This window comes from Xenopus laevis, chromosome 3L, assembly GCF_017654675.1.
Source record: "Xenopus laevis strain J_2021 chromosome 3L, Xenopus_laevis_v10.1, whole genome shotgun sequence".
Taxonomy (NCBI): Eukaryota; Metazoa; Chordata; class Amphibia; order Anura; family Pipidae; genus Xenopus; species Xenopus laevis.
The window spans coordinates 57,142,176-57,162,951 of record NC_054375.1 but is presented as its reverse complement, the minus strand read 5'-3'; the positions used below and the strand labels follow the sequence as shown (position 1 = coordinate 57,162,951).

At 38.0% G+C, this 20,776-nt stretch overlaps 1 protein-coding gene across 1 annotated transcript; it reads left to right on the top strand.

Annotated features, from left to right (window-relative positions):
• Positions 1-7,138: 7,138 nt before the first annotated feature.
• eral1.L (Era-like 12S mitochondrial rRNA chaperone 1 L homeolog) lies at positions 7,139-19,571 on the top strand. The gene is made up of 11 exons (XM_018252336.2): positions 7,139-7,422; positions 8,979-9,143; positions 9,961-10,088; positions 11,619-11,696; positions 12,718-12,764; positions 13,997-14,058; positions 16,884-16,996; positions 17,346-17,696; positions 17,856-18,005; positions 18,491-18,571; positions 18,669-19,571. Exons 1-11 carry the CDS (start codon positions 7,353-7,355, stop codon positions 18,789-18,791), a joined length of 1,368 nt encoding a protein of 455 aa, XP_018107825.1. The 5' UTR covers positions 7,139-7,352; the 3' UTR covers positions 18,792-19,571.
• Positions 19,572-20,776: the final 1,205 nt, after the last annotated feature.

Below are 20,776 nucleotides of genomic sequence, written 5' to 3'. Positions count from 1 at the left end.
TTCAGCTTTGAATGGCTACACAACAGCTTGTTTATAGTAGTCTTTCTGAAGCAAACACCAGTTGTACAAGTGCAGAGCAACAGAACATTATATTACTTTAAAACACTTTCATTTTTGGTGTTACTGACCTCATCTGAAAAAACAAATGCTATATAAGGCTACAAAGTTATTGTTACTCATATTTCTATTCAGGCCTTCTCCTATGCATACATCAGTCTATAATTCAAAGCAGTGTATGGTTGCTAGGGTAATTTGGATCCTAGCAACCAGATTGCTGAACTTGCAAACTGGAGAGCTGCTGAATAAAAAGCTAAATAACTTGAAAACCACAAACAATAAAACATGAAAACCAATTGCAAATTGTCTCAGAATGTCACTCTCTGCATCATACTAAAAGTTAAATAAAGGTGAAACAACCCCCTTAACTAGCCCCTGGCTATTACGTTGGTGTTTCTGCTATAGGAACATTTCTGTTAGCAGTACCTTGTCATTAAAAAGCACAGTATCTATATACTTAAAACAACTGAAGCATTATGGCAACCTTGTAATGTGACCTATATATCAATTTGTGCTTTTATGCAACTCTGTTAACCAATACACGGCTTGAGCACATGGATTCTCTATACCACAGAGCTTACAATCTACATTTGGTAACCACACTTATGGGACTTTACCATAGCCTTAGGGATTGTGCATTGGTTTTTTCAGCAAGAAACAGAGCAAAGCTTACTGTGCCAAACAATTTTCTTGCTGATCATTTTCTAAATATATAGTGCCATTTAAACTATTAAAAAAAACAGGGGGCCTAGAATCATTTAGTAAACAAGGGTTACAGATTGCAACTAAATAAAGAGAAACCCATCTGACAAGAGTTTACAATCTGCAGGGAACATATATACATATGCCTAGTAGATTAGTCACTGTTTAATATGATCTGTGAGACAAAAGAAAGCGCTGTAATATTTTGTAAGTAATGACTGCCTCTTCCCTCCTTTTATTTGCACATAAGGACCTGGGCCACACTGTTCTCCGAGCATGCACAATAAACCTCCCTTCTGCACCAGATAATCGACCAGGTTTCTGCTCCACATATACGAGAGAATAGGAAACTGCACTCTCCGAGCTCACCTGCTTGGGTCCTGGGCCTCCATGCTGCTGTTCGACATAAATGCAACAGCTCTAGCGTGGCAGACACAATAGTGTCTGCCACGTGCCCACCTCCCTAGGGTATTCTCTTGTGCCCTGAAAGGGTTTGTCCACATAACCTCTATATAATGTTCTAGGGCCATCTGTCTGCTCTCTACTACTTATCTTCTAGCACCCTCCAAAAAGTGTAGGCTAGTTTTTTTTTTCAAACTACTAAAATTACTAAACTGACTTTACAGTTTTGAATGCATTCATATTATCAACGTTATTATATAGGTATAAAGATAATCGGGCTGGAACTAGGGGTAGACAGAGTAGGCATGTGCCTAGGGCGCAAAGCTGGGGGGGGGCACCAGGCACATACCATCTCTTTCTCCTACCCAGTAATGTGACTAGAGTACATAAAGTGTGACTAAATTCTGCTTATTCAAAATGAGATTGCCTGTGGCACTTTAAGGGAAATACAAGCTACAATCCTCCAGCTGTCTTGAACTGTAACAGGTCTTGACTAAGAAATGAAATAAGCCCTGGCATTTCAGGTATACAGAGGTCTTAAACAGCCCACACAGAGGCCCAAACAGCTCCCCACCGGCCCAATAAATAGTGACTGTCTATGCAATAATGTAACTATCAGTTCCAGGGCCCGTGTGCAGGCAGAGTAGTAGAACCCCCCCCTCCGGATGCAGTTTCCACCACAGGGGATGCAGGCCCAGGTGCAATTGCATCCCTGCACACCTGGTAGTTATGCACCTGTGTCTGTGGTAGAGTCCTGCGCGGAACCAATTTGTTAAACCCGAACCCGACCTGCATACTTACACGCTTGGACCCGCAACCCGACTCGCTGACCATCAAGGAACAGGAAGTGCTGTCACTGTAAACTGGAACTGACATCATTAGAAGTAGACGTGATAAAACAGGAAGTGCTGTCATTGCGAACCGGAAGTGACATTATTCAAAGTAGGGGTGATCAGAAAAAAAGGAGTAAAACTCTCTATTTAGAAGACCCACGATCCGATCCGCGTCTATTCCCGCTCCTGAAACTTCTACCTGCAACCCGCAGGTTACGCAGGTTTTTGCGGGTAACCAGCGGGTACCTGACCCGCTGCAGGACTCTAGTCTGTGGCAATGTACAGCAGCCCCTTTGGCATTTGCCAAAACCCACATATAGCCAGTTTGGGCCTGAGACTCAAAATACCGCATATCATTTGAAAGGCCCAAACAGCCCCACAAAGATCCAACAAAGATTAGCTAACCCATCTGCCATTTCCAGTATTTATACAGATTGTCAGTCCAGGCAGTGGCACAATACTCTCCCAGGTCTCTGAAAAAAATATGTGGGGTAATTCTCTATGTAGGGTTACTAGCTGCTTGGACAGTATTTTTTTGGCCTTACTGATAAAAATTATGCTTGAAGTGATGTTATTAATAGAGCAGAAAGATAAAAACTTAGGAAATCCAGTATTTATAAGGGGGCAAAACTACCTTCATGTAGCATATGTCCCCAAATTCCCCCACCTGGGAGCAATTTGATCAGAAGGTGTGGGGAAGATACAATTCATTGCCCAGCTGCCTCCTGTACAGATATCTGGCTAAAAATTGGCCAGATAGCTATGGAGCAGGTTTGAAAACCCAATCAGCAGAGACCACATTTGGCAAACTGATATGAACCTCTCCAAACATACCTGCACAGGCCCATGTTATGATCCAGTTGTTGGCAGAATGATCCACCAAACAAGCTGATCTTTGTGTGTATTGTCAGCTTTAATGGTGCCAAAAACATCAGTCTGGCAAAATATGCCATGCAGTTTTATCTTCAGTACTTGGTTTAAAAATAAATGAATGAAAACCACCAGCCAAAAACTATTCTTTTGCATAATAAAATATGTAATTCTAAAAACCTTTCAATATATATTTATTAAAACATTTGAATGTGTTTCAAGTTATTTGTAAATATTATTTCAATTGAAATTTTTAAATTAATCTGTATTTGAAAGTCACATAGAATGCATTTTCTTTCATTTTGCAATTTAAAAACAGTTTTTAATGGGGGAAAAGCTTCTGTAGAATGCAAATAGCAGATGACCAGAACTTGCTGAACTATGCACAGACAACAGCTGCCAATGAATACAGATCAGCAAGTTACCAGCTGACACAACAAAGTGGTTCTAAAAGTAACTGCATACATTCCATTTACTAACCTGCATAGTATGACAGACATTTAGGGGCACATTTACAAAGCTCGAGTGAAGGATTCGAATTAAAAAAACTTCGAATTTCGAAGTGTTTTTTGGGCTACTTCGACCATCGAATGGGCTACTTCGACCTTCGACTACGACTTCAACTACGAATCGAACGATTCGAACTAAAAATCGTTCGACTATTCGACCATTCGATAGTCGAAGTACTGTCTCTTTAAGAAAAACTTCAACCCCCTAGTTCGGCAGCTAAAAGCTACCGAACTCAATGTTAGCCTATGGGGAAGGTCCCCATAGGCTTGCCTGAGTTTTTTTGATCGAAGGATATTCCTTCGATCGTTGGATTAAAATCCTTCGAATCGTTCGATTCGAAGGATTTAATCGTTCGATCGAACGAATAATCCTTTGATCGTTCGATCGTAGGATTTGCGCTAAATCGTTCGACTTCGATATTCGAAGTTGAACGATTTTAGTTCCTAGTCGAATATCGAGGGTTAATTAACCCTCGATATTCGACTCTTGATGAATCGGCCCCTTAATGATAAAAGTGGTGCCAATGTTTCATGCTATGCAGAAACCGTAACTGCAGGCTTTTTTTGCTGAAGTGACACATGTACATCACATAGAATTTAACATTGTTGTGAGTTTTACTTGACATCACACTGATCTCCCTTATGTATTCTATTTCTTTATCTGCTTGTTAAATTTTCCCTTTCTGGCTTTTGGGCCAAATTAGCAGAACCTTATAAGAGAGGTAAAGCTTATATATCCATATATACAATATACATTGACTTAAACAGCAATTCGGCAGGTTTTAGGTGGCGAATAGTCTAATTCAAATTCTTAAAGGGCCAGAGTATGATAAATCTCTAAAATCAATTTCTATTTTTTTTAAAAACTCAAATCAAATTAGAATAACTCCCTAATCTAATTTGACCATAAAAAATATTGAAAATTAGAATTTTTAATTCGACCCTTGATAAATCTGCCCCTTTGTGTTGATTTTTACAGCGAAGATGACTTCCCTTTACAGGGTTATTATACATCATCATTTACAAGCAAGCATAAGGTTTTTTTCCTGTTGGTAGTATGTATACAGTATATTTTCCCAGTTGGTCGGCCATACTTGCTTTGGGGATAATACATTTGTAGGAAGGCTACTAAATAAATAAGGAAGGCTATTCAATAGATAAGGAAGGGAAGGCTGTGGCCTCTGAAAGCAATGGAAAGTTGAGCAAGTGTAAAACGGCAGTATGAATCAGTAACACCATTATTATTATCAACATGTTTATTTAGAGCGCCAACATATACCGCAGAGCTGTACAATAAATGTGTTAATACAAAGAACATACAGAATAACATACATAACCACCAGTAACTGATACAAAAGTTGAAGAGGACCCTACCCAAAAGAGCTTACACCATCACTAAAGATAGAGCACCTACACTGCCCTGCATTAGGGACCCAAACACAGGGGCGGATTTACATAGCAGGCGCCCCTAGGCCTGCTTTCATTTCTCGCTAGGTTTGCCACCTTTTCTGTAAAAAAATACCAGCCTTCATATATATTTATCTTTCTTCTCTATTAATAACATTGGGATCAGCCATCATTTTTACCTGTCAGGTAAAATACTGGCCAGGTGGCAACCCAATGTTGTTGTCGCACCAGTACCCTCCCCTTTATTCGTGCACATTTTCAGAGTAATAGGGATTGGCGCTGGGAAGTTTAGTGTTTCTGAACCAATGTGGGTGTGGTTGAGCAGCATGCCGCCCTAGGCCCCGGCCTTGGTGGCCTTTCCACAAATCTGGGCCTGCCCAAACACTGACTGAGGTGGCCATGCTGAAGCAAAACTTACAGGGAGCTGAAGCTGAAACCACTGAAGGGAGCCAAAGTTGCTGAAGAAGATGACGCTGAAGTTCCATTGAACACATTATTATTACTTTTATGCGGGTCCCTGGCCACCAATTTAATTTTTTTTTACTTGAATGTAAGGGCTACCCTGGCCACCAATTTTTTTTAACATGTGGGGTGGGGGGCTTGCCACCAAGCTTTTTAACTTGTAATGGGGCCCTGACCACCAATGTTTTTATTTTTAACTTGTAGGGGTGACCCTGGTCACAAATGTTTTTTTTTTAATTGGTGGGCGGGATCGCACACGTATATTTGGGCTGCTTTTTTATTTTTTTTTGCCAGGGCTGCTTTTTACTCCCAGTCCGGCCCCTGATTACATTTTATAGAAATGTAGCCTTGTTAAATTGCTTGGGATGGTCGAACAGTGGCCAACAAAAAAAAGTATTGACACTCGGACCTAGGGTTGCCACCTGTTCGGGTTTTGACCCGGACAGTTCGGTTTTTCTAAGGCCTGTTCGGGTCTCAACTTATTGTTTGATTTTCAGCTTTGTGAAACCCCAACGATAATCTGGCCAATGAATAAAAACATTTAAAGCAACAGTAACATCAAAAAATTTGTTAGTATACAACGAAAAATAAACACCAAGACAGCGTGCTCAGTACAGCGGCAGCAGCTTTTTTTGTACAACGCAGACAAGCAGCCAACTCCAACAATTGCCGTATACCCACAGCTTCCTTCACATGCTATCAGTAGCCAGGGAGGAGAAATCAAACTTTGCAGCATTGATGGTTGCCCTGTCGCCTTTTTTGAAGAGGACCAGAAGTAGAGTTTCGGTAAGTTATTTCTTAATAAAGGCTTTGCTATTTTAAAGTTTAATTTGTCTTAGTGTTTATTTTTTGTTGTATACTAACGAATTTTTTAAAACATTTTTTTGATGTTACTGTTCCTTTAAATACTAAGCTACTCAACTTAACATGGCTTAGTTGTTATTATCAAGTACAGTTAATGTCTTATAATACACAAAAGCCATGAATATCTTGTAAATTATATCCTTATAAACGGTGAGTAGTGATGTCATCAGTTATAAACGGTGAGTAGTGATGTAATTTCTGTCACATGACTCACTAAAATTTGTGTATTATAATTAATAAAGTACCCCCAGTTGTAAAATATGAGGATATTATAAGTTACCTCGGAGTTCCATGACCTGTATAAAAACACTCGGCCTTCGGCCTCATACTTTTATATGGTCATGAAACTCCTCGGTAACTTATAATATCCTTATATTATTTTATTCACTATATTACAGGAAAAAAAGCAAATCATAGCGACATAGTTAAGTTGGGTTGTAAAAAGACCAATGTCCAATCAATCGAAAATAAGCAATTGTTTTTCTAAATTAGCATTTCTGTATTTCATAGCTTTCTTGATAACTGATTTTTGTATAATAGATCCCAAAACTTTCAGGAAACTGAATAGAAATCGAGCCATTTGCATCTAAGCAATGCCCATCCCGGCGTCATAACACCACTGATATCATTGTGCCTTCCTCTGATGTCATCATGTCCACCCCAACATCACTGCACCACCCCCAATGCTATCTGCCCCGCCCCCTGTTCTGGTTTAGCCTCTGGCAAAGGATTGTTGCAATTGAAATCAAAGGGCAACCGAAAATTCATATCTCGATGCATGGAATAATAATCGGAATAAATATTTATGCTTCGTTGTTTTTTTTCCCACTGTCTGTAATGTACTATTATTACTACGAACAGCGCTACTTCCGCAAATGTTGCTGTAGGAGAAAGTCAAATTTAGCACCGCCCACTCAGCCTCGTCCAATGAAGAGTGAGAAATTTCAACCTTTCTGATTTCGTCACTCTGACCTCTGAATACGGAATTCTGACAGACACAGATTAGGGTGAAATTCTATAAAACACAAATCGGAGAGGCTTTCTCTTGCCATCATCTCTGCGCACTTCACGTATTTTTTTAACTTTTTCGTGAATTTCAATCTCCATCGTTTACTGTGCAAACACAACCGGATGTGATGTCTTCGTTCTTCCTTTAACCCCTTTTAGCATCGACAGTCATTAAAAGATGGCGGCGCCCATGAGAACGCATACGGGATAAAAGAGTTTTGTTTAAGCTTTGCCTATCATGTGGCCCAGTATGTTATGTTCTTTGCGGGTTTGCTCTACAATTGCTTGGAGTGCAAGTCGCACTGGTGGTAAGTCTGAGAGACTATTAGAAGGTAGTTTATGGATTTCGATACATGATTGTGAAATAAGTGATTGACATAAAAGAACAGCATGCCCTCTGAATTGTAGGTAATCTTTCAATTATAACAACATTATCATTTATTTACTTTTATTTTAACATCATGAAATATGTTGTAAGTATACATTGTATATGCTGATTTTCATACAAAGCAGCCAATAACAGTACATGAAGTAAAGAGGATTCTCCAAAAGAGCTTTAGGGAGAAGGGGCTGAGACTTTAGACAGGTGTTAATAGAACAGGGATGTCCAGCCCACAATAAAATACAATACAGCTTTTATACTGACCTTCAGCCACCTCACCATCCTCCAAAGGAGAAATGAGCAGAGGGAAGTTACAACACAAACAGGCATTGGTTTAATACAACTAATAGCACCAGACACTGTTTCTTTCTTTTTTGTGGTTATAGTCAGGGCATTGTATAGATTCACAAGTAGGGATGCCCCGAATCCACTATTTTGGATTCGGCCGAACCCCCGAATCCTTAGCGAAAGATTCGGCTGAATACCGAATTAAATCCGATATGCAAATTAGGGGTGGAAAGGGAAAAAATTTTTACTTCATTGTTTTCTGACAAAAAGTCAGGCAATTACCCTCCCCTTCTCAAATTTGCGTATGCAAATTAGGATTCGATTTGGCCGAATCCCGAACCGAATCCTGGATTCGGTGCATCCCTATTCACAAGTAAGAACTGCAGCAGTGCTTTATAAATGTGTAAACTTTTATACTTTTATTGAAGGTTAAAATATTTTACACAGCTTTAAAAATATATGACCCAACAAGTATTAAATACATTTGCCACATATGTCCTGATTTACATTTTACATGTTTGGCTGCAAACTAAAACAAAGCATGGTTCTTATGGCCCAGTGTAAAATCACTCAAGAACATTGTAGAAAAGTTGCTTGCATACTTCAGTGGTTCTTATTTAATTTACTTGTTTTTCTTGTGTGTCGTTCATTAAGTATAATTCTTTTTTTAATGTGTTAATATCTCTGGCAGAACAGGGATGTCCAGCCCACAACAAATTACAATACAGTTGTTATACTGACCTTCAGCCACCTCACCTGCCAGAGATATTAACACCTGTCTAATGTCTCAGCCCCTTCTCCATCAAGCTCTTTTGGCAGAATCCTCTTTACTTCATGTACTGTTATTGGCTGCTTTGTATGAAAATCAGCATATACAATGTATACTTCCAACTTTTTAATGTTATGGATTAGCAACCAATAGCAGGCCTTCAAAATACCGGCCAGGTGGCAACCCTACGTTCAGAACATAATCTTTTTGTCATGCTGTAAATTTCCCCTTGTGTGTACACTGTTAATCGACATGTTTAACATATCTGTTTGATAAAATTATGATAAATGTAGTTTAGTAATTACCATCAATGATCTCATTCATGTAAGCAGAAAACCTCTAAACAGAAAGCTTTGTTTGCACATCAGTGTTTTATTGCCTTGATCATTTTTGTTATGTATTATGGTTATTATTCTTTTTTGCAGTCCATTCCAGTCTCTTAAAGAGGAGATTGACTCAAAGACTTAATGTGTTGGTTTCTTGTGTGCATGGAAAGGACTCTGCTATAAAGCATTTGCTGGGGGTTAATGAAGAAACAACCTCCAGTGACCATCTGTGCCAACACCCACCAGCTGTCTCCTATGATAAAGGTAAAGACAAGTCTTGTGTATCACTGGCAATTGTTATTTTTGTTATATTTTTTGGCTATGACCAGCAAATCACTTGCCTCAAATAGATTGATTTATGTGGTAAATAAATACAAATTTAAATGTCAGCTGATGGGCTTACTTCTGAATCTATAAATCTATAAGTTCCCATTGGACTCTGGCAATCAGAAGCTGTTGTGAGCCTACCGTAAATGTTAGTGTTGATGTCTTTGAACTTGTCAGAGTATGAGGCATATTTATAAAATGGTGTAAAAAAAAATGGTACTAGAATACCATTTACATACAGTGTGTGATGTCTCATGCACGTGCATAACGAGCGTAAGCAGGGCATTATTCCCAGTATCGCAACATGGCGGCTTGCACCAGGAGCTCCCTCTTGGTGTGTGGTCTATTGTTTCCCCCAACACAAGTGCTATTGCTTGATACACCATATTTCATACTACTTTCTTTGCTTACGTTAAACATCAGTTTGTTACACCGGGTCTGAAGTGAAGTAATATATTGGCATTATATTGAGCATTATCAGCCAGGAGTTAAAAATAAACACCTTTATAAATACACTGATGATTGCTTGTAATAGTTTTTTTTTCTTGTGAGTTCCATATATAGCATTAACTAATGAAGGTAGTTCAAGCTTTTTAAAAGTTCCTTGCTTACTTCTCAAGTTGATTCTATTTCTTTGGAGAAAGCAATAGCAGTGTGGCCTTCGGTACTTCACTGGTGGTACATTGACTCATAATTCATTAGTATGTTCATGCCTTGATCTAAAATGTTTTAATGTTTTTTTCTCTTTGTACAGTTGAACATGACAGTTTGTTAATACACAGACCAGATCAGCCAGTGAATGCTAAAGTTCTTAGAATTGCCATTATAGGTGCTCCAAATGCTGGAAAATCAACATTATCCAACCAGCTTCTAGGAAGAAAGGTACAAGGTCCCTTAAACCATACTATCTATCTCTAAATTTCTTTTTTCTCATTGAACTCTTAAAGGAGAACTAAACCCCCTTAGCTACAAGAGCCCCCTTAACCTCCTTCAGCCCCCTCACCTCTCCCACCCCATACAGTCTATTATATAAAATGGTGCCCCTATTTGAAAACCTGAGATAAAAAAAAGCAGATCAGCGCGGCGGAGTACCCAGGTGCCATCTTCTGTCTGTACACTCTTAGTGTCTCTTTTGTACCTAGGGGGGTTTAGTTCTCCTTTAAGTAAACATTACGTTTTAAAGTTATATTAAATTAAAAGTTTATCATAAAAACAAAGGCTAAAACATCTAGATATGTGTCTGTGAAAATGGAAATAATTAGAAGGGTAAATTAAGGTCCTAGAAAATTTAAATGATAACACTAACTGAATTCTCCTCTATCAGGCTATATGGCTATACATAAGTGATTCCTATAACTAGAATGAACCCATACATGTGTAAATGTAATGGAAGATGAAATAAAACAATACTTGGTGCATTACTTTATCCTTTATTTTAATGTTGGATGCCAGTGGTTTTTAAACAGTAACTGATGGTTAAACATGTTCAGTGAGTGTCAGGATTGAGCAATACTAATTTTAAGAAGGGACACGTATATCTAAATTTTAAGAAGGGACACGTGTATCTAAATCTTAAAGGGCGATCTTGTTACTTCCCAGTGATTTCCATAAGCTTCTATCTGAGCAGTGCTCCTTTTTGGGAAATAAATCTTACTTGCATTTCCCTGTCATTCCTTTGGTAGACTTAGACTAGTGCCTGCACAGTACTTGCCAAGTCTGTCTATGTATAGTCTTGTATGAATTTGTGAACCCTTTTAAATTTTCTATATGAATGTGACCTAAAACATCATCTGATTTTCAAACAAGTCCTAAAAGTAGACAAAAAAACCTAGTTAAACAAATGACCCCAGTTCTTTAAATAATACAGGGTCTCTCACTCACACCTCATTGTCATGCCATTAACTGAACACACCAGACACCGATTTCATCTTCAAATTATATGATAATCCTAAGGATTCACTTATGCCACATGCAGTTATGTTATTGGATCATTTTTTTTCAATAAATACATGACCAAATATATAAATTTTTAATAATTTCATTTGTTTAACTAGATTTTCTTCATCTACTTTTAGGACTTGTTTGAAAATCAGATTAGGTCACAATCATATAAAAATATCGAAAATTTCAAAGGGTTCACAAATTTTCACGCACGACTGAAAACTGTAAGAGATCCCTGGCAAACACGAGTAAACTGATGATACTGTGCTTCTATAGAAAGATCCCCTTGGTCTTGTGTAGTTTTTTTTTCCTGAAGAGCACCAGCCTGTGGAAAAAACTATGGTGTGTGTGTGTTGGTGAGTTTTTCCTTATCCTTTGACCTTTCAAAGGAGTAAAAAAAATAAAATGGGGATCCATTCTAATAATATGTAGCTGTGACATACTGTGCATGCTCATATATCTGTCTTTCAGGTTTTTCCAGTGTCAAAGAAAGTACACACAACTCGTTGTCAAGCACAAGGTGTTATTACTGAGGGGGAGACACAACTGGTTTGTATTAATAATGGTTGTGTTTTTTTTTTTAAAGGCTGTTTAGGAAATCTTTGTGCCAATTGTCGATTTGTGTCTCAAGATTGTTTGAACCAAAGCTTCATATCACTTGCCATTTGATAATTCGAAGACATGTTCATGTTGCCCCACTTATAACTGCTACACAGTATTACCACAATGTTACTTTCTAGAAGTTCCCTTCACTGATTACTCATTTTACCAACTGTCAAATGGAAAAAAAATTCCCCTTTGGCATTTTGCACCCTCGTCTGTATTTCTAGTTGCTTTGACTGGGCATGCAACACAATACCAAACCCTCTGGGTTTCTAGGCTTTTCACTTCTTTTAATTAAAAGGAGACTCCACACAAACATAACTAAAACCTTTTGAAAAGTAAACATAATTTCAAGCAACTTTGCAATATATATACTGTAATTTCAAAAATATGCAGACTTTTCGTGATTTTTAATGGTTTGGAATAGTTCCCAAACCTAGCCCCCTGCTCTCCTGCTGATCTCTCTGACTACTTTGCTGAGCTGTCTGACTACTGTTACTTTGTAGCAATAGCCATTTATCCTCAGACAGTATCCTCCAAACCCCACAATTCCCTGAAAACGTGATTTCAATAAGGAAAGGAATATCACAGTGCAATGCATTGTGGGTTATGTAGTTCCTGCATGCTGTCTGTAAGCTGTGGAGAAGTTGTTACAATATGTAACATCAGTGTTTAGTCCCTCCTTCCCTGTCAGGATTTCAAATGATGCACAAGAGAAAAACTGTAAAACAGCTGGATTTCAGCATAGAAAGGGCATTTATTCAAAGAAACAGGTAACCGTGATGGTTATATTAGGGTTTTCTGTGTTATGTGGGCCTCTTTATCAAATTTTGGTTTGGAAGCCGGAGTTCCCCTTTAAATACTTTTTATATTATAGCTCTGGGATTTTATATTCAAGTTTGGGGTCTATAATGTGTATAAATATTAACATTCATATGTATGTGTTCTTTAAATTGAATATACCTAGATTCTTCTAGACACTCCTGGAATGGTTACTGCTTCAAAAGTCAAAAGGTGAGTTCTCTGGACAATCAGTTCTGTATTACAAGACCTGTAACACCAAACACTGAAAAAGGAATCATTTGACGTTATATACCATTTCTCCTATGCTGTATTGTAAATTCTTTTAAGGGGTGGCTCACCTTTAAGTTAACTTTTAGTATGTTATAGAATGGCTACAATTGGACTTCATTTTATATATTTTTTAAATTATTTACCTTCTCCTTCTGACTCGTTCCAGCTTTTAAATGGGGGTTAATGATTTCATCTAAAAAAATGTTCTCTAAGGCTAAACATTTTATGGTTATGGCTACTTTTTATTACTTTATTCTAGTCAGGCCTCTCCAATTCATATTCCAGTCTCTTATTCAAATACATGCATGGTTGCTAGGGTAATTTGGACCCTAGCACAAGATAGCTAAAAATTGCAAACTTGAGAGTTGTTGAATTAAAAGTCAAAAACAAAAAATGAAAACCAATTGCAAATTTTCACAGAATATCACTATCTATGTCATACTAAAATATAAATTAATGGTGAACAAATTTAAGTAGAAGTGCAGGTTTTTTTGGCAAGTGTTCAGCTAATTGTTTCTGTTGTCTAAGAACACCCTAGTGTGTTCTATGTATCCTTATAATTTATATTTATTAACTGCACCTAAAAGCCTTAGCAGGAAAAACTATCCCTGTTTTTTAAATAGAAATATCGCACTTTCTAATTTAGGATTTACTAATGTGCATTTTTTAACGTTTTGTATAAATGCATTTAGGGCATTTTATAGCCTGTTGTTAATGGACCATTTAAATAATCTTTTCCTTAATGAAAACATTCCTACCGTGTATAAAGATTCAGAAGTGATCATGTGTCTTTCAAGGTGGCAGTTATTTAGAATTCAGAAAAGTTTGTCTTCATTTAATTGAGGTTTGCTTTTGTTGGAAAAGCAATCTAAAAACAAATGTCGTAGTCCAATAATAATCTTATTATTATCATTCTGTTAAGTACTTTTGATGTGTGTAGCATTGGGCAGTTATAAAGTTGTAGTAGAACACAGAAATCAGTTGTGCTATTTATTTAGTTGACCAGTTTTTTGGGGTTGACTTCCTGCTATTGTTCAGGAAATTTGTTCTCTGTAATTACAGGAAAGCTTGATAACAGGACGTTCTTATGCTCCTAAAATTGCTAGCAATTTTTTGCACTGGAAGTTTTATGTAATGTGTTTTTACATTTTTATACTTTTTTTTCATTTAAGACATAACTTGGAGAAATCCTTACTGCATGATCCATGGCAATCGATGGAATCAGCTGACCTAGGTAACACAATTCACCAATTAACTGTTATCTCTTGGCTTATACAGTGGTGTGTGAAAAACTATTTGCCCCCTTCCTGATTTCTTATTCTTTTGCATGTTTGTCACACAAAATGTTTCTGATCATCAAACACATTTAACTATTAGTCAAAGATAACATAATTGAACACAAAATGCAGTTTTTAAATGAAGGTTTACGTTATTAAGGGAGAAAAAAAAACTCCAAATCTACATGGGCCTGTGTGAAAAAGTGATTGCCCCCCTTGTTAAAAAATAACTTAACTGTGGTTTATCACACCTGAGTTCAACTTCAAAGGTTATAAAGCCATTTCTAAAGCTTTGGGACTCCAGCGAACCACAGTGAGAGCCATTATCCACAAATGGCAAAAACATGGAACAGTGGTGAACCTTCCCAGGAGTGGCCGGCCGACCAAAATTACCCCAAGAGCGCAGAGACAACTCATCCGAGAGGCCACAAAAGACCCCAGGACAACATCTAACGAACTGCAGGCCTCACTTGCCTCAATTAAGGTCAGTGTTCACGACTCCACCATAAGAAAGAGACTGGGCAAAAACGGCCTGCATGGCAGATTTCCAAGGCGCAAACCACTTTTAAGCAAAAAGAACATTAAGGCTCGTCTGAATTTTGCTAAAAAAACATCTCAATGATTGCCAAGACTTTTGGGAAAATACCTTGTGGACCGACGAGACAAAAGTTGAACTTTTTGGAAGGTGCGCGTCCCGTTACATCTGGCGTAAAAGTAACACAGCATTTCAGAAAAAGAACATCATACCAACAGTAAAATATGGTGGTGGTAGTGTGATGGTCTGGGGTTGTTTTGCTGCTTCAGGACCTGGAAGACTTGCTGTGATAGATGGAACTATGAATTCTACTGTCTACCAAAAAATCCTGAAGGAGAATGTCCGGCCATCTGTTCGTCAACTCAAGCTGAAGCGATCTTGAGTGCTGCAGCAGGACAATGACCCAAAACACACCAGCCACCTCTGAATGGCTGAAGAAAAACAAAATTAAGACTTTGGAGTGGCCTATTCAAAGTCCTGACCTGAATCCTATTGAGATGTTGTGGCATGACCTTAAAAAGGCGGTTCATGCTAGAAAACCCTCAAATAAAGCTGAATTACAACAATTCTGCAAAGATGAGTGGGCCAAAATTCCTCCAGAGCGCTGTAAAAGACTCGTTGCAAGTTATCGCAAACGCTTGATTGCAGTTATTGCTGCTAAGGGTGGCCCAACCAGTTATTAGGTTCAGGGGGCAATTACTTTTTCACACAGGTTTGGATTTCTTTTCTCCCTAAATAATAAAAACCCTCATTTAAAAACTGCATTTTGTGTTTACTTGTGTTATCTTTGACTAATAGTTAAATGTGTTTGATGATCAGAAACATTTTGTGTGACAAACATGCAAAAGAATAAGAAATCAGGAAGGGGGCAAATAGTTTTTCACACCACTGTAGATGGTAATATTAATGAAAGGACTCCAAATATTTGGACCAAAATGGATCTCTTTGGAGACCTTATGCAGTCTAATTAACTGGCATATGGACTGACTAAATCCATCTAGTGCAGTTTAGGCCACACTCATGTTTTGTTTTGGTATATGTGAAATGAGATTTAGTTTTGCAAACAATTGTCATCTGTGGAAGTATATGTAATAAGTATATTTGAAGTAGTGTAAATTTTACATGTAATGTTTGGACAATTTCAGTCCTACTGCCAAACTATTTGACGATTTGTGGCACTGTAAGGGTTGTTTTTTTTTTTCTCATTTGAAATCAGATTAGATTGCAATTGGTGTGTCCAAGCTGAAGTTCATAGCACCAATTTGCCTTGATGGCAGGTAGGTGGACATCAGCAGTTGAGGAAGTGAGAGGTGCCACATATCCCTCTTGCTTTCACTCAGATTAGTCTTCAGTGGATGGACCAGTGTTTTTTTTTACACCACCATTTGGCCTACAGGCTGACTAAACGATAACCTAACCATCAGCCTATATACAGACAACATAAAGTGAATGGGTCATGGGGCTGTTCAATTATTTTGATTTTCCTCATTAGCAAATGGTCATCTCAGGGCAAAGAAATACAGGTATGGGACCTGTTATCCACAATGCTTGGGACCTTGGGTCTTCCAGATAACGAATATTTCCGTAATTTGGATCTTCATACCTTAAGTCTAGTAGAAAATCCTTTAAACATTAAATAAACCCTATAGGCTGCTTTTGCTTCCAAAAATGATTAATTATATCATAGTTTGGATTAAGTACAAATCACTGTTTTATTATTACAGAGAAAAAAGAAATAATGTTTTAAAACTTGGATTATTTGGATAAAATGAAGACTATGGGAGACAGCCATTCTGTAATTCAGAGCATTCTGAATAACGGATAGCCGATCCCATACTTGTTTAGTGGCACATCACCAAAATGTGGGTCTGTGCCACCGTCTACAGGTCATAGCATTGGGAGTGCTGAGTGTGAAGCACAGTTAGGGTACGATATGGGGAATGCCTGTTTGTTCTTGGAAGTATGTCTTAAAAAATAAATTTTACAAATGGGTTGCAAACTAACCGTCAGAAAACCACTGTGTTTTTACAATTCCTGAAGGTCTCAGATAGAGTATAGCTCTTGTACCATCTGCTACAGCCTCCTGGCAACACGTGAGCAGTGCACCATGTGACTACTTTCCACTGCCTGATGAATTAGTTATTAACCTTCATTCTGACAGAATATCAAATGTCTTGTGCATGAACAGCACGAAAGTGCTATCAACCATTTGATCTGCTCCTGTATCAGTCTCTCCTTTTGTTGTAGTGCTGGTTCTGTTGGATGTCTCTGATCACTGGACCAGATGTTCGCTAAACTTTGAAGTTCTCAAGTGTTTGTCTCAGTACCAGAATATCCCCAGTATACTAGTAATGAACAAAGTGAGTACATCTCTAACTTTAAACTTTTGGCAGCATCATTCTCTGGTCTGCTTGGAAAACTCCCCTCCCAACCCGACCTGGTTTTGACCTGGTTTAGACCCAGTTATTAGTGAAACAAAAATATTTGAGGAACTGAATGTCTGAAAAGTCCACAGTGTATTTGTACATACTGTCTACAATAAACTACTTAAAATATTATAGATCCTAGTTATGAATAAGCTGGATCCATACATGTTAGAGGTGTGTAACTGACTGCACAACTGACTGCAGATTTGTTTTATCCCTAGACTTCAATATGTCATCAATTTGTAGATGGTTATATTTGTTGTCTTTTGTATTTCTCATTCAGGTGGATCTGATAAAACAGAAAGGGATTCTGCTTGACTTGACAAACCAACTGACTGAGGGGATCGTGAACGGCAAGAAAATTGTAATCAAGTCATTGGCCAAAGCTTCCCAAAACCGAGATGCTAAGGCAAATGTGGCATCCTCCCCTTCAACTCAGATTCAAGATGATACTGGGCCCCTAAAGGAAAGCAATTTAGTTACAGAATCTCCTCAAGTGACTGGAGATTCTGCAGCTTCCATTTCTGAAAGGAACCAGGACTTCCGGGATTTAAAGGGCAAGAAAGGCTGGCCTCATTTTCAGGATGTGTTCATGCTTTCTGCTGTGAATGGAGATGAGGTGCAGACACTGAAGGTAATTATGACGATGAGAAAAAAAACCTGCATTGTAGCTAAAAAAAGACAGGGGGACCTGAACTTTTCATACCTAAATGAGTATGTATATGTATTTAGGAATATGTATATGTATTTGGTTGCCCAAAACAAACCCAATTACTTTACCTTTGTGTTTCAGAGATATCTTATGTCTCTTGCCAAGCCTGGTGAGTGGGAATACCACAGTGATGTGGTAACTTCCCAATCACCTCAGGAAATCTGCAACAATATTATACGGGAGAAGCTTCTGGAGTATTTGCCACAGGAAGTTCCATATAATGTTTCTCAAGTAAGGGTCTCTTATTTGTTTCTCTATGTATTTACTCACTTTGTGCAATCCATTCTTGCAAGGGTATAAGCGCCAAATAGTTCCCATTATGAGAAAATAGATGCTTTTTACCTGCATATTTCTATTTATCATCGCATTAACAATACTGCTTTTCTAAAAATGTAAATAATTATACTGTATCCAGTGAAATGTTGAAATATAATTGTCTAAAGCCTATAACTGCACCAGAAAGAGCCTAAATGGATTGTAACTGTACATGTTTATTGCAGCAATGTGTATATGTAAGATGTTTGCTAATTTATATATGAAGTATATCATACACATTTTTTTTACTACTGGCTAGAAAATATGTATTGGTAACCCCAGGCTTTTGAAAATCCCCGGCTTTGGATGTACAGTGTTGAGGGAACTACATATTCTGTGACAGCATACTAATCTACAGAAAATCTCACACTTTTATTTGATTCCTTTATTAACGTCATTAGATTACAGAGGTGTGGGAGGAAGGTCCTGGAGGAGAACTAGTCATTCTGCAGACCTTGTTGGTACAAAAAGAAAATCATGTGGTAGGTATTATCTCTTTTCTGTTGATTAAATCTATCTTTATCAGGATAATGTTGACAGGGTGTGAATTAAGAATACATTTTTCCTTTTAATATGCAGAAACTTCTCATTGGAGTTGGTGGCCAGATGATCAAGAGGATTGCACTTGAAGCAGGCCAAGACCTCATGAATGTTTTCCTATGTGATGTTCGAGTGAGATTATCCGTAAAGGTAAAGAAGTGATTACCCGGTGCAAGACCTCCAGCTCTGCATAAAAGTAGGGCCATATAAAGACAAGCCAAACAAGTCACAGGTTTTTTTTGCACTTTGGAAAGGATTCGTTCGCTTCTCTTCATAACCCCGACTGGGAAGATTTAGGGAAATGTGCTTGATTAGTGTGAAAACTTCTTTAAGTTAAAATCAATTAAAAATACACACTGTATTTGAAGTGAATATTTCAGCATAGTATCAAAGTCTCTCACTGATGCCCATCGGTTTGTGCTGTTTCTGGAGTAGAAAAGTACTGGCGTTCTCTCCATGCAGTGTAGTGACTTTTGGGTGCACCAGGATTACGTCACTTAGCCTGGCACTTTTCGTCAATTAGACCTCCTCAAAAGCTTCATTGAGTTGCCTTTCTACATATATATATAAAAATGGCCAAATCTCACTCAAAAAACACCCAGGAGGGATACAGCAATTTTATATTACAAGATGGTACATTATGTAATGTGGCAGAAGATTTAGTAAAACTGAGCAAGCTTGGAATGTGTTTGCAAGACCAAACTCAATGTTCCAGCAGGGAAGATGGACAAAGAAGAATATATAACATATCAAAGTACCCACAATGGACTGCCTAACGTTTAATCAAGTCATTTACACAGTGTGAACAATTATGGCAATCATATTTATTTGACACTTATGTTTTTATCAGACTGGTTACTTTATTTGCTGAAGTCCAGAAAGAAAATATGCTAATTGTTTAAAACAAAATGATATTGTTCAAAATACATTGCTTTTCTACAATATGCCTGGCTTGGTTTTTTGGGGAACAAAAGCTGTGCGTTACGCCATGTTTCATTGAATACCTCACACAAACCAGCTGCTGGCAGCTCCCTCAGTACATTCAGCGTGTTCCAAACCCCACCATCAAGTCTAGTTTAGATTGTTAGCGGTAAAATGGGTAATTTAGAATGTGACAGTAGGGAGATTGTTATACTTTCTACTTCATACCATTCAAATTTGTAGCCGTTACCAGTGCATCAATCAGTTCTGTGTGCTCTAGTAAAAACTTTTTTTAAAGGGAACAATGTATTGGTAACTTATATTTCATTATGTAAAAACACTTTTTGATTGGGGATTCTCTTTTACTGAACACAGGAGGTTTAGATATGGCAGAATCAGTGTGGGTTAGGGAGTACAATGGCTGTGCTATAGACATTCTAAGATAAAAACTGGACTTCATTGTTTTATTCTTTAGGATTTTTGAATTACATTTTGTTCTGTAGCCTGTCCAGGCTGGTATTTAAAGTGTTATTTGGCTGCTAGGGTCCTACTTATCTTAAAGTGGACCTGTCGCCTACACATAAAAAGATGCATAATGAAGGTCCTTTGCAAATTAAACTTGAAACACAAATTATTTTTTTAATTAAAACATCCATACTTGTTATAAAGGTATTTAAATAATTGAGCTGTCAAAGTTGTAAAGTTTATTTTGCTCAGCTAACATGATAATAAAGAATTTGGAATTTTTTCTTAGGGTGACCGGTCCCCTTTAACATTGAAAATCACAGGGAAAGTCACATCTCTCCTTGCATTTTGAAAGTGATACTGACATGTTCCTATAAAAATAGGAACGTGTCGGTATCGGTAAATAGAAGCTGCGCGTGAAATATAATTGGCTAAAAGCTCCCCAAAGCCGCCCCCAGCCCAGCAAACCTTAGTAAGGGCTACCCTCCGGCACCATTAAATCATCTTGCAGTGTTGTTTCATTCACGCTGGGCTGGGGCGGCAATATCCCTCAATAGTCTAATTACAAATGAAAACCGGACTCCAGCCTATGGAGGGATTGCTCTGCCACCAGCCCAGCATGACTGAAACAATTTCACAAGATGATTTAATGGAGTTGGAGGGTTGCCGTTACTAAGGTTCGCTGGACTGGGGTCGGCTTTAGGGAGCTCTTAGCTGCTTATAGTTTGCGTGCAGCTTTTTTTCAGATACCAACACATTCC